At 37.0% G+C, this 18,797-nt stretch overlaps 1 protein-coding gene across 2 annotated transcripts in view; it reads left to right on the forward strand.

Moving 5' to 3' along the window:
• Window positions 1-3,716: 3,716 nt before the first annotated feature.
• LOC115429379 (CD9 antigen) overlaps window positions 3,717-18,797 on the forward strand; it is a 23,913-nt gene continuing 8,832 nt past the window's right edge. The window contains exons 1-2 of one of the 2 annotated variants that reach the window (XM_030148750.1): window positions 3,717-3,956; window positions 16,617-16,719. In XM_030148750.1, the coding sequence (XP_030004610.1) occupies window positions 3,888-3,956; window positions 16,617-16,719 (172 nt within the window). In that variant the 5' untranslated portion in view covers window positions 3,717-3,887. Of the gene's footprint in view, window positions 3,957-9,339; window positions 9,562-16,616; window positions 16,720-18,797 lie in introns of those variants that run through there. The other variant, XM_030148751.1, reaches the window with a different exon arrangement.

An 18,797-nucleotide genomic window follows, 5' to 3' on the forward strand; every position in this document is an offset into this window, starting at 1 on the left:
TTTGGTTAAAAAAGTACAAATGCAAATACTTTGATATTAAGATGCTGTGTTATGAAGATTTCTCCTCCTGAGACCGAGCAATGCATGTTTGTCTTCTGTAGGGGACTAGATTTTCACAGCTTTATTGAAAAAAAGTAGCAAAAAAAATGCTGTCCATTGCAAAGGACATTCCATAATAATTAATAAAAAAAAAAGGATAATAATAATAATAACTTTAAAAATGTATCTGAAAAAACTGTTGCATCATGCTGTTTCCAATCAAGGCAAATATTCAAAACAAAAAACTTTTACTTTCCTGGGTCTCAAGAGACATAGACAATAGATAGACAATAATTAAATGAAAAACAATATAATAGGGCTTTGTGATGCTGAGACTGGTTTGACATTTAGGGGTCAACGTGACAGAGGCTAGATTAAGATGGTTTGGACATGTACAAAGGAGGGATAATGAATATGCTGGTAGAAGGATGATGAAGATGGAGCTACCAGGCAAGAGGAGGTTTGAGGACAACATGCAGGTAAAAGATGCAACGTCGGGGGAGATGGAAGCAGATGATTTACTGTGGAGACAACTGAAGGGAGTAGCTGACAGTAGTAGTAGTAGAAATATTATTGTTATTAGTAGTAGTAGTAGTAGTAGTAGTGGTACCAGTGGTAGTAATTTCAGAAGTAGTAGTAGTAGTAGTAGTAGTACTAGTAGTAGTAGATAATAGGGAACAGTGCAAAGGCGACAAAGGTAAATTAAAGTATTACAAAGATGTGGTACGGATCGTGTTGAATGGAAGATGAATGAATGTGACTTTGACTAGTTCTAAAATGTCGGATGGACATCATACATTATGAACCAAAATAGAGAAGAAGAGGAAATGTAATGTTATAAGTTGTCTGCTTAATCTTTACGTTACAAAGTTGTTTTGCTTGAAGAGTCGTTTTATTTTTGCAAGTCTAAGTAATATTCTGAGTAATATTCCTATATAATAGTAATATTCTTTTTATTTTAGAGGTACTGAACAGTCAGTGTCAGGTTTGATTTGTGTGTGTGAGTGTGGTTTTGATGTACTCACACCTGTCTGTGCTGGATTTGGAGAAAGGCCAATTGCAACAAGAAAGATCTAATTTTTACATCTTTAGAAAGTAGTTGTGGTAAAGAGAGTCAAGCAGAAAAACCAGATTTTGAACCTTGGGAATTTTTGTGGTCAAGAAATGCTAGCCTAATAGTGCAGGTGTGAAGCAAAAGTTGTGCACATGCAAAAGCATGTGCTTTTCTTAGAATTGCCATACAGAGTGACTGACATGTTGTGCCCAGTAACTACCATTAACCAATAATAAGCATACGACGAATGATGTCATTGAATAATGGGACTCTCCAAGAGCCACTAAAGACTATAAAAAGGTAATAAAGGAAACTCTTTTTGGCAGGCTTTTTCTTTTTCTCTCTGTGATGAAATGTGTGTTTGATGCTAGATTCTTTTGTAACTTTTTAAGCAATAAATCGAGCTATTGTTTTAACTTTTTAAAACCTCAAACCTTCTTTTTTGGTGAGTTCTTCTATTTCTCCTGGTTTGGTCCGTCCATCCAAAATATAACTGGTGAGTTAATTTAAATTACACAACCCCCCTCTGGTAAGCACCCTAAATGGAGTAGTCCAGAGCCACCGTTGGTCTAAAAATCTCTAGAACATGCAGCCTTTTGTCAAAGATAACTGGAGATTTTTGGTACCGAGGTGGTTTAAAGTTTAAAGAAACTGGGGCAGTAGTTCATTAACCAAAATAAATTGTGGTTTTTGAGATTTACTGCTCGCTGCGTGTTTACAAAGAAATGTCTATCATTAAATTACATGTTGATTACTTAATGATACAGTAAACTCCAGGCTTTTAAGAAATTCTTTGGGTTCAGTGTTAAAACCAAGTATTGTTGTCATGGTTGAGTGTCTGTAAGAGCATCTAGTTATGGTAACAAATTTATAGGCCAACTTCAGTTATTTTAACAACTTTATAGGCCAACTTTAAAGACACCAGCTCATACAGTGAACAATAAACACGTGAGTTCATGGAGTACAGTTACATTTTGGTGGCTGGTCAGCTGGATGATCAAACTGTACTCCTTCATCACCATCCTCATCATCACCGCTGTGTGCATGATTGTGTGATCGTGCGTCTGTGTGTTTGTATTTCTATGCAGCTGCAAACAACAGTCGTGGGCTGATCTGTCACACTGTCGTCTTTGTTCTGCAGGAGAAGACAAACAGTCACATTTCCACCAGAGAGGCAGAGAGAAAGAGAAAATAGCCTCACAAACACACACAGACACCGAGTGGTGTTGACCCTGATGGCATCTGAAGGCTGGGAAAGATCTGGCAAAACCCAACACATGCTTGACTTTTTAAAACTACTAATACACTGTTGTTCATAAAATTGGAATAAAACGTTTTAACTTCTCATGAAATGATTGTGACACTGTTTTTCTTCATAGATAAAGTGTAACTGGGACTCAGGGTATAATATCTGGTCAAAGGTGTAATAAAATAAGGAAAGTGACTGAAAACCAAATTATTACACCTTTATGGGTAACAGTGTACATTTACTTCAAACTACTTAATTCTAATTCTGAATATATAAACATACTTTAAAGTTACTTATATTATAGGAGGGCAATGTTTTCTCATTGTAAAATCTTTTATTTTTAAAGCTGGCCTATAAAGTTGTTAAATTAACTACATGCTCTTTTTCTTGATGCTTAATGATGACAGCAATATTTATAATATATTAATAAATTAAAAATGCAAGTATATGATATGATAGGATATGATGTATTTTAATAGACTGAAAAACTAGCCTTGATCAGAGCTTGATTACTTTCTAGCACATTGATGAAATCATTGATTAATTGTTACTTTAATAATATCCTACTATATAATGCACGTTCTGTGTCCGATCGATCGATGTTGCAGCACAGGAGGGCGTTTGTACGGATTTTCCTCAGCCTTCACAGGCCCGATCGCTGCCAAACTCGCCAAATGAATAGAAACATTACCAGACTATCTACTAGGCACAATTTTATGTCCGTATTCAAATGTTGTGAGGTATGCTGGGCAATTTTAGCCTCTCATGCTATCATACAATGGCACCACGGGCACAATACCGCTAGTATCCTACAATAATACGGTACAATATTTCTGCAGCATACTTTTACCAGAGGTACATTGGTAATACTTTTTCAAAGGCTGTTATCATCCCTGGTCCTTTCTCTGAAATGTTTTACACTGAATTGAATACAAAGTTTAAAAAAAAAAAAAAAAAAAGTTTAATCACTGAAAGGAATTTATCAGTAAAAGGAGTAAAAATGAACTGGACCCTTATAATCAGTTTTTCTGGGTGAGAAATAATAGACTTTAATAAATGAGCCAACACTAAATTTTAGTTGCTTTTCAAATGATATGGGACTATATTTACCTGCTCCATTATTTTTCAGCTTCCTGTGCAGAATTCCTGATGTCAGAAAAAGATCTGAATACTACCACTGAATCAGGTACCACTGCCACGAGCATTTATTTCTTCAAAGTAAATAATATGGACTTTTTTTTTTAATCTAAGGTTGTGTTTATCTGTACAAATAGAGAACAATAGAAGCGCAGAAAAGTGAGAGAGAAGGAGAGGAATCCCTTTAAAAGTGCTTCTGTGTCTGTGGGTGTTCAGCATTTCACTGTTTCTTCCAACAGGCTCAGGCGCGTGGACACAGACTGGACTGCTGCACGCGCTCTCACGACGAGTCACGACGAGTCCCGACCAGTCCCGAACGCCCCACCGGACTCCAGCCCGTCAGACAGAGGGTAGAGAACCCTACACACCAGACCGTTTTGTCCGTGGTCCAGAGGACACAGAGCAGGGATGACGGCTCTGAGCAGCTGGGAGCTGTGCGTCAAATATGCCCTCTTCATCTTTAACTTCGTCTTCTGGGTAAGACACACTAACATCCAAAAACCCTGACTATAACATGTCCTTCCCTAAACGCATGTGATCAGGCTGAACAAACAACAGAGTTGAATGTGTCTGAGACTACATCTGTTAAAATACTGTGGGGATCGGGATGCTTTAATCCGGGGGTGTTTAAACATATGGTACGCGGGCCAAAACTTGTCCGCCAAAGGTTCCAATCTGGACTGTTAGGGTTAGTTAGAAAGTGCAAAAAGTACACTGAATGTGTTGGAGCCAAAATACATTTTTGTTTGTTTATTCCACTTTTTTGTTTTGACCTTAATTTAATAGTTGTTAAGTGGGTGTGGCTGTGATGATCACCACATGTGCAGTTCATCACAGGTGTTGGTATGGGTGTTGCAAGGTTACACAAGGGAGTAGGTTTGATTTTGACATTGGTGGGGACACAAAAGTGCTCCAAGGCAGTACTCCTCAAAGTTGATGTTTTTTTGCATTTGCGATCATAATTTCACGTCATGTAGAGCTGATCAAACGAGCAAACAATCATAGTCAGAAAAAAAATTCAGTAATTGACATGTTTATAATGCATATCTGAATATCTAAAGACAATACAAGAATTTAATGCACTCTGCAATGTTGTTCTCATGATGAACATATCCATTATTTTTTAACCTCACCTGTGAATTTACAGCCTCTCCTCCTGTACCCCCTTCCTCCTCTCTACTGTCTGTCACCTGACCTAAATATGTTGATACATGACATTTAATCAGATTAGAGATACGATCATAGAGTTTGATGGTACAGTTATTGCCTGAGCAAAAAAAGGCTTTTACTTTCAATTACTACATGTAATTTATTCCCCAAAAATATGGATAAAATCACATCTAGAATCTGAGGTTTTATTGTATTTTCCCCACAAAATTGCTTTGTGTTTTTTAAACAGTTGCTCTCTTCCATAGAAATACATGAAAATAATAAGTTAAATGGATGACACGGTGGTGCAGTGGTTAGCACTCGTGCCTCACAGCAAGAAGGTCCTGGGTTCGATTCCAACACCAGTCAACGGGGGGTGGGACCTTTCTGTGTGGAGTTTACATGTTCTCCCCGTGTCTGCATGTGTTCTCTCCGGGTACTCCGGCTTCCTCCCACCATCCAAAGACATGCACTGATAGGTTAATTGATTAATTTAAATTGCCCATAGGTGTGAGAGTGATTGTTTGTCTCTATATGTTCAGCCCTGCGATGAACTGGCGACTTGTCCAGGGTGTACCCCGCCTTCGCCCCTATGTAGCTGGGATAGGCTCCAAGCAACCCCCGTGACCCTAGTGAGGATAAAGCGGGTTCAGATAATGAATGAATGAATAATAAGTAAAATAACTTTTAAAAAGTGTATCTGTTTGGTATTAAATAGTGTCTTTTATTCAATATCTGTGTTGAGCCTCTACAGTTCTATACCCTTTAACTAACTTACACTTTGACTCCTAAAGAAGTGTCTTATGATCAGTTTTCTCTTCTTTGACATTCTTCAAATCCTAATTACCGAGCACATACGCACAGGCGCGCGCACGCACGCAAACAAACACATGTACAAATGTACATGTAAATGACATCACTGATATTCAAATCCGTCTAGCTAATGTGACTCAGAAAAGAACAAATGCCAAACATATTGACAACTTACGTTAGCGGTCCAACTAGCAGGTTCCTTTTACAAGTAGATGGAGTGACAGCGTGACGGCCAATCACATGTACGTTAGCAAAACCAAAGAGCCAATCGGAGAGCTATATTTACGTTAGAGGCGGGACTTCTAACAGAGACCAACTGTTAACCCTTTGTGTGCCATAATCACTGACTAAACACTACGGACGACGGTTGGATTGATAGGGACAACACAGTAGTGGCTGGATATTGGTGGGGACGTGCCCCTAGTGTCCCTACGCAATTCTACGCCCCTGAGGTTACATATACCTTCTGTGTGAGGTGGGTGGTGTGTGTTTGTGGACAGCCCCAAACAATTTTTGTGACCATGAGCCACAGCTTAAATTAAGTTAGTCTGCGTTTTTCAGTGTGTTTTATATTAAGGAGCCTATTTTGTTTATTTATAGAGAGTATATAGAACAACGATTGTGACCTATAATGAACACAATGAACGCAATAAATGGATTGGCATATTCAAAGACAAAGAAAACCATCCTGACATTCATTCAAAAAATACAACAGGTTGAACTCTTCCACACCATAGTAGTAGCTAAAGGTAAAGCCACTACAGCAGGGGTGTCCAATCCTGGTCCTCAAGAGCTACTATCCTGCATGTTTTAGATGTATCCCTCTTCCAACACACCTGATTCAAATGATAAGCCTATCATCAAGCTCTGCAGAAGCCTCATAACGACCATCAGATGTTCTGGAAGAGGGAAACGTCTAAAACATGCAGGATAGTACCTCTCAAGGACCAGGATTAGATACCCCTGCACTACAGAATGTATTAACAGTCAGAGGGGTCAAACTCATTTTAGCCCAATTTGATTTCAAGTGGGTCGGACCAGTGAAATAATAGAACAATCAATAATGGCAACTCTAAATCCGAAGGTCTAAAATTTTAACAATATTCTGCCTGGTACTACATGTTTAGTGCCTTTGTAGATCCACTGCAATCTGTTATGCACATGTAAATGATAGGTTGAGGCATAATGTTAAAATTTCACTTATTTTTCTTAAGAAATTTCAGGTTGTTTGGGTTATTCCTATTTATTGTGAAAGGATAGTTTGTAAATGTAAAACTTTTCCCATAACTCAACCTGTCATCCCCGAATGTTGTGTTCGATCACAATCCAAACTTATTAAGTTTAGTAGAAGTAGTTGTTTATTCGGTCATTAATTACTTTAAACAACAAACAAAAAGAACATATCCATTTTTCTAACCCTAACCGAAAGGGTTTAGGCTGAATTTAAGACTTATTTTGCCTTATTTTACTAAGTCAAAAAGAAAGAAACCAGAATATACTCATTTGATTTTGACCTTTTTGGTTTGTTATTTCTCATTCATTCATTCATTCATTCATTCATTCATTCACGTCTCATCCAGGTGTAATTGAATTAAAGGTAAAAGTTCAAATTATTCCCTGGTATTTTATGCAATTTGTTCACTTCTCACACACAATCCACTTTTTCCAGCTTTATTATTATTATTTCCCATTTAAACTATGACAGAGCTGGATTTTTCTGGATCTGACATCTTTGTAATAAGTTGACTGTTGTTGTTTTTTAAGCCGTTCATGCAGCATCAGTGCATTATAGTCACATGTCATCAGTCTGTCTGTCTGGGAGTCTAATCAGTGCAGCTTTCTGCTGTTGTTTTTTTTAATTAGATGATACTTGCACAAGGAAATGCCACATTCGATCAAATTGTCCTGGGACATGTCATGGGGTCTGACAAGGCTACATTAGTCAAATATGATAATGTGCAACTGTTTTGGATTTATTATAACCTTTTCTGCTAAAATTATACCTATGTTTTTCACAGTAATCATTAGTACCAAGATATGCATTTTCTTTTGTTTTAGGGATTTTTTTTTTGTTTCAGTTAAATTTTAAGGTAAACACAACATGTTTTAGTTTTGTGTTGTTGTTGTTTTTTGTTTTTTTTTTCATTTTATTCTTGTATATTTTGAGGTTGAACATTTTTAGGATATAATTGTTTTGATTTTGGATTTTGAAGTGTTGTACTTTGTAAGTTTTTCAATAGGGGGCACTAATGAGCTCAGATTACCATTAAATTCTGATGATTTTGTGTATTAAGTCATTTTTCTCTTTTTAAGCTTTTGTTTCTCAAGTTTCTAATTTAACAAAAAGGATCCCCCACGTTCTTCCAAGTTACCAACCATTGTCCATGTCCATTCCTCTTTTTGTCTAATTTTATTAATTAAAAGTAGCGATAACACAAAAATCCAGTCTGCAGACACACAGAAATGACACAGACTGGAGTGTTTTGATTATCAGGACATTTATGATGGAAGAGGAGAGAAAGGAAGAAAGGAAGGAAAGAGGAGAGAAGAGAAGGGAGTGAGAACTGAAGGAGGTTCAGAAACAAAGCTGGTGTTGTTGGTTTTGTTGGATCTACTGGGACAGAGGAGAAGCTCAAGTTACCTCAGCAAACAGTCCCAGGAGGTCTGTGGGAATCCACCTGTGAAGCTTCACTTCTCTTCTTCACCCTATTTTCTGCTTTTATGTCAAGGTTTCGATGATTTATCAGATGAAACATGGATCTAATTATTTTTTTCTGTCTTTCTAGAATCTGTTTCTTTTTTCTCACATGCTTTCTGAAAACCTAGATTCATATTTTGCATAAAGTTTGGCATTTTACATAACTATTCACATCTTCTAGTTTGAGGGACTAATTATTTGTCAAGATAGAATAAAGCTACAGGCAGAATTCAATGCCAGTGACAGTTTATATTCAACATGTGAATAAATCCTGCTCAGACAAAACAGATGTAATATTGAAACTTTTTTTTTTTTTTTTTTTTAAACAAATGATGGACAGTTTTATTATTACCCTGACATTTTACAGATTCACCAGATTGGGAGATTAGTTGATACAGACACTGGTGGAAATTTCTGTAGATGTTTCAGATCTTATAACTGATGGAAGGAGAAATCAGAAAACAGTGGATATTTTGCAAAGATTCATCAGAATCAGAAATACTTTATTAAATCCAGGATCCAATCCAATCCAGCTTTATTTATAAAGCACTTTAAAAACAGCCACAGTGGGCCAAAGTGCTGTACGGAAGACTAAAAGCACAGCCAATGAAATTAATCAAAGTATCAAGAGACAATAAAATCAAATAAGTAAAACAAGTTAAAATATAACAACATAAGCAAAATGTCAACATTGCAAGAGTGTCAAAAAGCCAAAGAGAGCAGGATGGGAAATTATTTGTTTTAGCATACATAGAACAAAGAGAAGACAGAATGTAAATACTCAGAACAAGGAGGAGACAAGGTGTTAAAAAAAAAAAAAGATATTTACAGTAATATAATACAATTCACAGAGAACGACCCAAGTAAATAAATTAACTGTAATAAATTGAACTGATAAATGGTAACGGCCTTTATTAAACTACAGTAACACTACAGTTCAAAATGTGATAATTTAAGATGTATTATTCATAAGTATTTGCACTTTCAAGTTGATTTCCTCATTTCATCGCACATCGACTTTTCCACGATCACACCATGACCTGCTTGTTAATTCCATTCACCTGCTGTGTGAGTGGTCCACAAAAGCAGACCTCTGCTTTTTTTTTTTTTTTTGGGCCGCTTCTTCCTGTCCCCTCCCCCTCTTCCTTTCTTTACTCAGTCCCTCCCCCCCCCGACTTTCTAAGTATACCCAGGTGAGCAACGCAAGGGTGTGGTTCACAAAAATCCTCAGCTACATCAGTCCTTTCAATCTACTGCTTTTTTTTCCACTGTCACTGTGCCATTGAAGACAGTTTACCTGCTGAACAGTGGACACCTACATTTGGAAACTCTTCATAAAAGCGTCTAAATCTAAAACTCTGAGCCATGGGAGGACTGCAGTGTGTCAAATACCTGGTGTTTGTGTTCAACTTTCTCTTCTGGGTATGTTGCGTTTGCTGTGGTTGATGCATGAGATTTACCTGATTTACCTGATTACCTGACCTTTGTTTGGCTTCAGTGATTACGTAAGAAAAGGGCTGAAAGAGTGGTGAAAATGGTCTTGAAATTCTTTTTTTTTTTCTGAATGTTTGATTGAATTGAGAGGAGAGTTGTTGTTTGAGTTCAGTTGTGACTTAATACATTTGAAGGAGAAATTTTTGTAACTTATACCAACTTCAGATGAGCCAAAAAAGAACATCTAAAACATTTTATCCTCACTTGTTAACAATTAATCAGCATTTAAGAATATGTTGCCATATTAAAAAGCCTTTTTGGCCTGGAAAAAGTATTGACCATGTGAAAACTAGAGAAGGATTAGATAAGTATCTTCACCTGTGCAGAGACACGTGATGTCATTAGGGAACTGTGTTACTGGAAAAAGTTAATACATACTGTTGGGACAAAACAATACTTGGCCTGAGGTTAAAACATGTGGTGTTCCTGTCATCCCATTATCTAAAAATATCTCAGAAAAAGGAAAATATTAGTTATTTGTTGTTCTGCAAGTACCCCAAACTGGTTTAAATGTGGTGGAGTCTCTAAGTTGATACTGGCTTTCATTTGTTGGCAATATATTGTCAGATTGTTTTATCTTTTATTAAAAATAGAATTTCATTGAATAGTTTTTTATTTCTTAGAAGTAGAGCTTAACTGATTATAGTTACATGCTTAAAGGTTTTAAATCCACAAAGTAATTTAATTGTCTCTGAATGACATATAGCAGAAGAGATAGTAGTTTGCTAGCTTTTCATTATTCAGATAACCAACAAGAGCCAAAACATACTCTGAGAAAATGTGTTTGGTTTTTTTTTGGTTTTTTCTATACATCATATGTTTTCAGCAGCCCTCAAGTCTTTGAAAGTCTGTAAATACAATAAGATAAAATAAACAAGCCAACCAGTTTTTCTGTCTCTCCCACAACTCATCATGTGACCTATGGTTAACCCCACATGCATCAAGTATGATCCCAAAAGAGAAGTGATTACGTCAAATGTTTTCATGACTAAAATTATCTTACTGATTGGACTTTTATTCTGCTCTTACTCATACTATTAGTGAAATACTGGGCCCAGTGTAAACACAGTAAGTGCTAATGCCACATATTTAATTCCAGCGACTTTTATTTATGTTTTCATAAATGTAAACTAAATATATTCCCTTCTGACAAGAAAGACCTTGTACTGTTAAAAGCTGTACTCACACTTTTCAGTCAAAACTTTTTAAAACAAAAATAGGAAAAAGAAATAGTTTAATGAAAAAAAAAAAAGAGCGCTAATGACCCTTTGAACCATTGGTAAATTCAATATCCATATGCTCAACTAAATGTGCTCCCTTTTAGGTACATCAAACTACAGGGTCTTATGTGAAATGAAAGTCCCTAAGGCTTTAATGGTCAAATAATAATGATATCATGCATTATACTATCAATAACAAACAATTTCTGAAAAAAAAAAAAAAAATCAGAAAACTCTTGTTAAGCCTTTTGTTTTTAAGTCAAGTTGTTGAAGTCGTGTTGAATATTTTTCTGTTCTTAGTCACTGTGATTTCAAGGTTAATGTAAAAGAATAAGCTTTTATAACTGGCTGGTCTGTTGCTTCAGTTTGTTTCTCACTGTGTTACTGAATTCACCTTTTAACTCTTCCTCTGAACAGTTTGTGATGCTGCATGTATATCCTATCACATCTTTTCCCATCACACCAGTAGACGTCATTTCTTCTATGTTATCATGTCTGACTAAAGATGCAAGACTGATGCTTTTATGAAAAACTGAGTATATCGCCTCAAACTGACTTGTTTCATGCAGAGATTTCCTCTTACATGTCTGCACTGCCAGCTGTCATTACTGCGATTACCTGTTGTTACAGGATACACTATACAAGCTTAATGACTGTTTTGACAGTTTCACTGTGTGGGTAATGATTGCTCAGACAGCCCCGGGTGGATAAATGAGATGATGATTGTCTAACTGAAGGACCATCTCAGAAGTGTTTGGTTCATTGATCTCATAAGGTGTTCACCGGGCTCAGGCTGTTTGATCACTGGAAACAAATCAGGCTCCAGCTCCACTTTGTTCCTGTTTGTGGTGATTAAAACTACATTTCCCACGATCCACATGTCATGCTCACTAGTTTTACTCCAGCTTCAGTTTAGATGTACAGTACTGTAAAAAAGTCAGAGTCCAACATTAGGTTTGTTGGTTTAGTAAAGTTCTAATGACCACACATGCATTTTTTAGTCTCTGAATTAAGATATGAAGTCTGTACAGCAGTAAAAACAAAAGTTTCAGGGAAAAAAAACAGCTTCTATTAAACCAAAGTGATAGTATTTAGTGTGACCTCATGTTGCACTTAACATGCCTTTTGCTGTTTTGTTCAGACAGTATTTATAGTTATGAATATTTACCTCCGCCAAGGAGGTTATGTTTTTGCCAGGGTTTGTTTGTTTGTTTGTTTGTTTGTTTGTTTGTTTGTTTGTCTGTCCGTTAGTGTGCAACATAACTCAAAAAGTTATGGACAGATTTGGATGAAATTTTCAGGGTTTGTTGGAAATGGGATTAGGAAGAAATGATTAAATTTTGGTGGTGATCGGGGGTGGGGGGGCCCATGGGGGGGGCCACTGATCAGCCTTGGCGGAGGTCTGCGCTCTCCGAGTGCTTCTAGTTATATATCATACTGTGTTATATTATTGTTTTTAGATTTTTTGCATTAAATTTCTGATGTTTTATTCTGGGTTTCATTCGATACATGTCAGATGTTTCTGTTTATGCTGCCTCTTGTCATGGGGTCAGGGCTCACAATAAATACTGACTTCTTGGTAGTTCTTCTTGGTTCAGCTGGACTGGTTTAGCTCTTTAGAAAATGTTTTGTCTCTCATGCAAGAGACTGAAGCATTTTCAAAAGAGCTAAACCAGTCCAGCTGAACCAAGAAGAATGATGACCTGGGCAAATGAGAACCTACGCAGACAATAAATACTGACTTTAATCTTTAGAATCGTTCAGTTCAGTTTTTTGTGTCTTTTAAGACTGTGCACATAGTCCCATATGCACATATTCTTTAGAAAGCTAAAGATGATTGCACGATACTGTATATTTTTAGATAAAATGTAAAAAAAAAAAAAAAAGAAAAAGAAACATACTGTAAAATTTGAGAAAGAACAGTTACAACTAGAAGCACTCGGAGAGCGCAGACCTCCGACAAGGCTGATCAGTGGCCCCCCCCGTGGGCCCCACCACGCTAAGGAGGTTATGTTTTTGCCAGGGTTTGTTTGTTTGTTTGTCTGTCTGTTTGTGTGTCCGTTAGTGTGCAACATAACTCAAAAAGTTATGGACAGATTTTGATGAAGTTTTCAGGGTTTGTTGGAAATGGGCCCCCCCGTGGGCCCCCCCACCCCCGATCACCACCAAAATTTAATCATTTCTTCCTTATCCCATTTCCAACAAACCCTGAAAATTTCATCAAAATCTGTCCATAACTTTTTGAGTTATGTTGCACACTAACGGACAGACAGACAGACAGACAGACAGACAGACAGACCCTGGCAAAAACATAACCTCCTTGGCGGAGGTAATAAAAATAGATGACCATTTGACTTAACCAATCAGATTAGTTGCATTGTTTTCTCCTCTACTAAACTAATTGTTGAACCTCTAGTATTCATACGCCCATCTTACCAAAAAGATACTGAACAGTGGTTAAAGTAACAATGCAGTAGTAGAAATATAAGGTATTAATAGTAATATTGGCAATTATTGTGCATATTTGAATAATCCCGGATTCATGTTGCATCTCATAAATATGACACCAATTTCAACTACTGTACTTCTTAGTATAATTATACACAAAGCTCTGTATTGCTGGAACCTAAGTCTTCAAAATGACATGTACCTTAAGCTGTTTAATGGATTTTTATTCATTCAACCTTGAAAGATGCACAATAAAACAAACAGAACAGTTAAAGACAGTCACAATAATAGTTTATAATCCATGTTAAACTGACACTTTGGTACAATTGTTTTATGTTGCAGCACAAATACTAAAACTTTCACCAAGTTTAGATTACATGTGGGACATTGATAGTAGCCATGCCAAACAATAACTGATGAATTTGAAAAGGTAAATAATTTATGATGACTTGTTGGTGTTCAGAGTTTTATGAATAAATTACAACCAGTCATGTTTTAATGATTCTCACTAAACCTTTGTATACAAGATACAATGATGAATAGATGAACTGTCACTGGTCATTATTCTCAGGGTAGAGTTTAAGAATGGAGGCAGAGGCAAGTCTACAGATAACATCACCATAATCCTAGACAGACAAGAAGAATACCTCATTAAATTGCTGATAGATGAGCATAGGAAAATTAAGTTTGCATCTGTCTACAAATATCTTGTATTTTTCATTGCTGAAAAGTGTCAGCCTTCTTCGTATTGTGTCCATTTACAGTGATACTATGCAAACCATTCTCCAGTATATGTGACCCTATAGTGACTATCATATATTTAGTCTGATATGTTTTGGGGCTAATTCGGATTAAAAACAGCAGTTTGTCGTTGGCTCATTGTAAGATTTTCAGTGTGAAAATGTTGTTGTCCCATAACAGACCTGAAGCACACCATGTCAAATGCAGTGTTGAGGTTTAAAAGCTGCCGAGCCCAGTAGTGTCTTTTGTTTGAGCTAATGGTGCTGCTGAGTGCCTTTGTGGTTAATGAGCACTAATGTGAACCTCGAGGGAGAGGCTTGTTTTCTTCCAGAATCCTTAAAGCAGATCATTTATGTCTCCACACAAACAGCCCAAATCTCCTGAGAGTGTTTAATGGTCAGACACCGGTACACATTTATCACTCAGCAACATCACTCATGTCCTCTGCTTCCCCTTCTATTTGGTATGAATAATTTACAAAGTACATAGAGCACATGAAACAGAATAATGTGAAAGGCATAAATAGGATATATTGGATTCTCTGTGCATTGAAGTGATAGGTGTTAAAAGTAAATCATCTTTATTGATGTTTTACCTTTTTTATGTATTTGAAAGGATGTTTTCCAGTATGTGACAATTTCTCAAAGCATCTATAATCCTTATTCTATGAAACTGATGCACTAAAGACTGAAATGAAATTGATAAAACATAGTTACCTTGATCCTCAGCTCAATGTGACTTTAAGCTCATTATGTATCTCTCCATCTTACAGCTTCACTTTTTTTCTATTCATAGCTTTTTTTCAGTTTTCTATTTGTATTGTGCCCAAAAGGTCTTGTATGTTGAGTAAAATCATTCCATTGACTCGTCATCAGCAGACTACAGCAGGGTTAGCTCACAGGTCATATGCTACTTATTTTCCATCCTGGTTGCACAACAGCCCTGGATCACACTGCAGCTCTTCATGGAAGTTATTTGGGTGTCAACAGAGAGTTGATGTAAACTATGTTTTGTGGTTACTGAGGAGATGTTGAGTCACTTGAGTGGATTTTCAGTGTGGTAAACACTGACAGACACAATATGACTCCTCTGTTTTTGCTATTCTGTATTTTCTTTTTGCTCTGTAACTTTTCCAGCTTAAAAAAAAAAAACAATATAATAATGATAATAATAATTTGAACTGGTATGTTCAGGAAAAGCGTTGGTAAAAATAAGACATAAAATAGATTGAAACCTAGATGTAATAAGTTAAAAATCTGAAGAGCCAATTGCTTCTGGTTAAAGTCCATGAATTTATGAAGTATATGAATTGGATAAATATGGAGTGAAATAATAGCCCTTTGCTTTAATGCCATTTTTCTTCTTTTTAATTACATATTTTAAAAAAAAGCAAACCAAAAAAAGCAGAAAATGTATAGTGACTAAATTGCATTTTCTTAAAAATGGAGGAACCAGTCAGTTTTATTAGTACAATCAGGTTCATACTGTCTACTGAAAATATAAAGACTCCTTTTCTTCTTTGTCAGATTAAAAAAAATTATTATTATTTTTTTTTTTGTACCTTTACATGTTTTGGCTACACATGTAACCTTCCTCAGAAGGGTCATGTGACATTACTGTGACATGTCTTGTCAGCTGTTTTATCCAGGCTTGCCTCTGGGCCCATTTTCTGATCTCAGTGGCCTCCCTAATCCAGTGGTGGAGGCTATTGAGATCAGAAAACGGGCCCCGAGGACTATAAACAGAGATGAGGGATATTACACCTTATCCTACCCGTAGGATGCCAGACAGCAGGGGCATAGTCGTCCCCTGTTGTCTGGCAAACCTGGCTAAAACAGTTAAGACATGTCACAATAGCATCATGTGACCCTTCTGAGGAAGGCTACAGGTGTAGCCCAGAGCCATAGCCGAAACATGCAAAGGTAAAAAATAAACTTTTTTAAATCTGACAAAAAAGAAAAGGAATCTTTATGAGTCAATTTAATTGCTGCTTTTCATCACTGTTATGCTTAATGTTGTAAATGGAGCAAATGACGATGGATTGCAGTGCACTTGCACCTTCAGTTTCATGTATACATTACAGTAGGTTAAACTATTTTGTTGTAGCTTAAACTATTCGACAAAAAAGTTTTCCCTGGTGGAGTATTTTCATTGTATTTACACAATCAGATTTTTTTTTTCACTACAAGGTTTAGTCTTTTTGTACATCAAACTTTAAATATGTGGAAAGGATATTATGTATGGAAGTGAAATTGATGCATAAATAGGACAATTTCATTCTTAAATCACACAGGAGCTGCTGGCTGATCTGGTTCATCTGGGCAGGTTGGCTTTCACAATCATATGGAGTGTTAAAGTGTTCACCAGGCTGCATTCCTCAAATGACTGACCGGTGATCTGTTCATCTTGGTGTTACTTATTTGTCCTATTTGTTTAGCTTGATCAGCCTAACTAGAATGGTCTCTTTCATTGGAAATGCCCTCACAGAATCCATGTTTATCTAGGCTTTTGACAGTATTAGATGCGACTACAGAAGTCTAACCTCACCTGTGTAACCCTTCGTTGTCTTTCCAGTTGGCAGGGACTGCAGTGCTGGCTGTGGGACTATGGCTACGCTTTGACTCCAGGACCGTAGGGCTGTTTGAAGGAGAAGACTCACCCTCAGTCTTCTTCACTGGTAAGACCATTTTAACTGCACTGATTTGTAGACAAGTTAGCTTCATCAAATATCTAATAGCTGACTGATCATGAATGGGACAACTTGCAGCCAAATGGCAAAATAATCTAAAGTGCTTCTTAATCTAAAGTAAGAAGCTCGGTAAAGCTGGACATTTCCCCGAATTTGCTGTGCATTAAACAAAAATCGAACCAATAAAAACATCATCTGCACAATTATAGTCGGATGTCACACCTCCATAATCCAGTAATTCTGACTAATGGACAAATTAAGCCACTCACACCATATGAGGCTTGTATATACAGAGCATTTATTCTGAAAACCCTGGTTGTTTTTCTCCTCCTTTTCATTCTGATCTGTCCTGATGCATCAAACCAGTAAAATACTAAGGTATATTATTTTCTGTCCTTGTGTCCAAAGACCCGGTAGATGCTTTCATGAGGATGTCTAGACAACCAATAGTAGGTATTTAAAGGCCGGGACAATATGGTAGATTGGAGCAAGAAAGCCACTAAATGACTAAATAAATCTTTTGCTGTATTAGAAACAAAATACCTTTTAAACCATGCTGTAATAGATAGTAATAAATACAATAATGAATGAAGAGGCTGATATATATGAATCAAATGAGTATCAAACTATAAAGAAAACTCTGAATGATTGAAGCTTCTAGGTACATCGGTAATTCCAGTTTTAGAGCCTTTCAGCCATCAGCTCCTTTGACAACAAAGTACCAGTGGTTTGTAAAACATCTTGTTGGTCTCTTTGTGCTGTGGATTGATTCTTAACTCATTAAAATCAGTGCATTTACAATGTTGGAGCTCAAAGTGGCTTTTCTGTCTATCATGAAGAACACTGCAGTACAGCAAAGCCTGGAAATGAAGTTTTCACTGATTATGACAAAACATTGTACATTAGAGTGGAAGTAATTGGTCTTTTACTCTATTAGGTAATTAATCAAACTAGGTATACTTTCAATCATCGTTAATTGTAGCAAAAATCCATTGTTTCCAGCTTCTGGTATTCTGGTATTTCTTGGTTTATTGGATTATCTTGCTGTACAGAAAAAAATAGAGCCTCCTAAGATGCATCATAGTTTCAGGAAACTTGCATTGGCTAACATTTTGATAGTTTATAGACTGAGTTTTCGATTGCACAGGCTCTAATTTTGAAGCAACATAGCAGTACATGTACAGTACACACTGAACAAAAATATAAACACAACACACATTTTCCCATTTTTCATGAGCTAAACTCAAAGATCTAAGATTTTTTCTATGTACACAAAAGGTCTGTTTCTCTCAAATATTGTTCATAGCTTTGTCTAAATCTGTGTTAGTGAGCACTTCTCCTTTGCTGAGAGAATCCATCCACCTCACAGGTGTGGCATATCAACATGCTGATTAGAGAGCATGATTATTGCACAGGTGTGCCTTAGGCTGGCCACAATAAAAGGCCACTCTAAAATGTGCAGTTTTATCACACAGCATAATGCCACAGAAGTCGCAAGTTGTGGGAGCGTGCAGTTGACATGCTGACAGCAGGAATGTCCACCAGAGCTGTTCCCTGTCAACTGAATGTTCATTTCTCTACCATAAGCCATCTCCAAAGGCCTTTCAGAGAATTTGTCAGTACATCCAACCGGCCTCACAACCACAGACCACATGTAAACACACCAGCCCAGGACCTCCACATCCAGCATCTTCACCTCCAAGATCATCTGAGATCAGCCACCCGGACAGCTGCTGCAGCAATCTGTTTGGATAACCACAGAATTTCTGCACAAACTGTCAGAGACCGTCTCAGGGAAGCTCCTCTGCATGCTTGTTGTCCTCATCAGGGTCTCGACCCGACTGCAGTTCGTTGTCATAACCAACTTGACTGGGCAAATGCTCACATTCGATGGTGTCTGGCACTTTGGAGAGGTGTTCTCTTCACAGATGAATCCCGGTTTCCACTGTACAGAGCAGATGACAGTGTGTATAGTGTCGTGTGGGTGAGCAGTTTGCTGATGTCAGCGTTGTGAATCAAGTGGCCCGTGGTGGCGGTGGGGTTATGGTATGGGCAGGTATATGTTA

The sequence above is a fragment of the Sphaeramia orbicularis genome, chromosome 12 (assembly GCF_902148855.1).
Source record: "Sphaeramia orbicularis chromosome 12, fSphaOr1.1, whole genome shotgun sequence".
NCBI classification, from domain to species: domain Eukaryota; kingdom Metazoa; phylum Chordata; class Actinopteri; order Kurtiformes; family Apogonidae; genus Sphaeramia; species Sphaeramia orbicularis.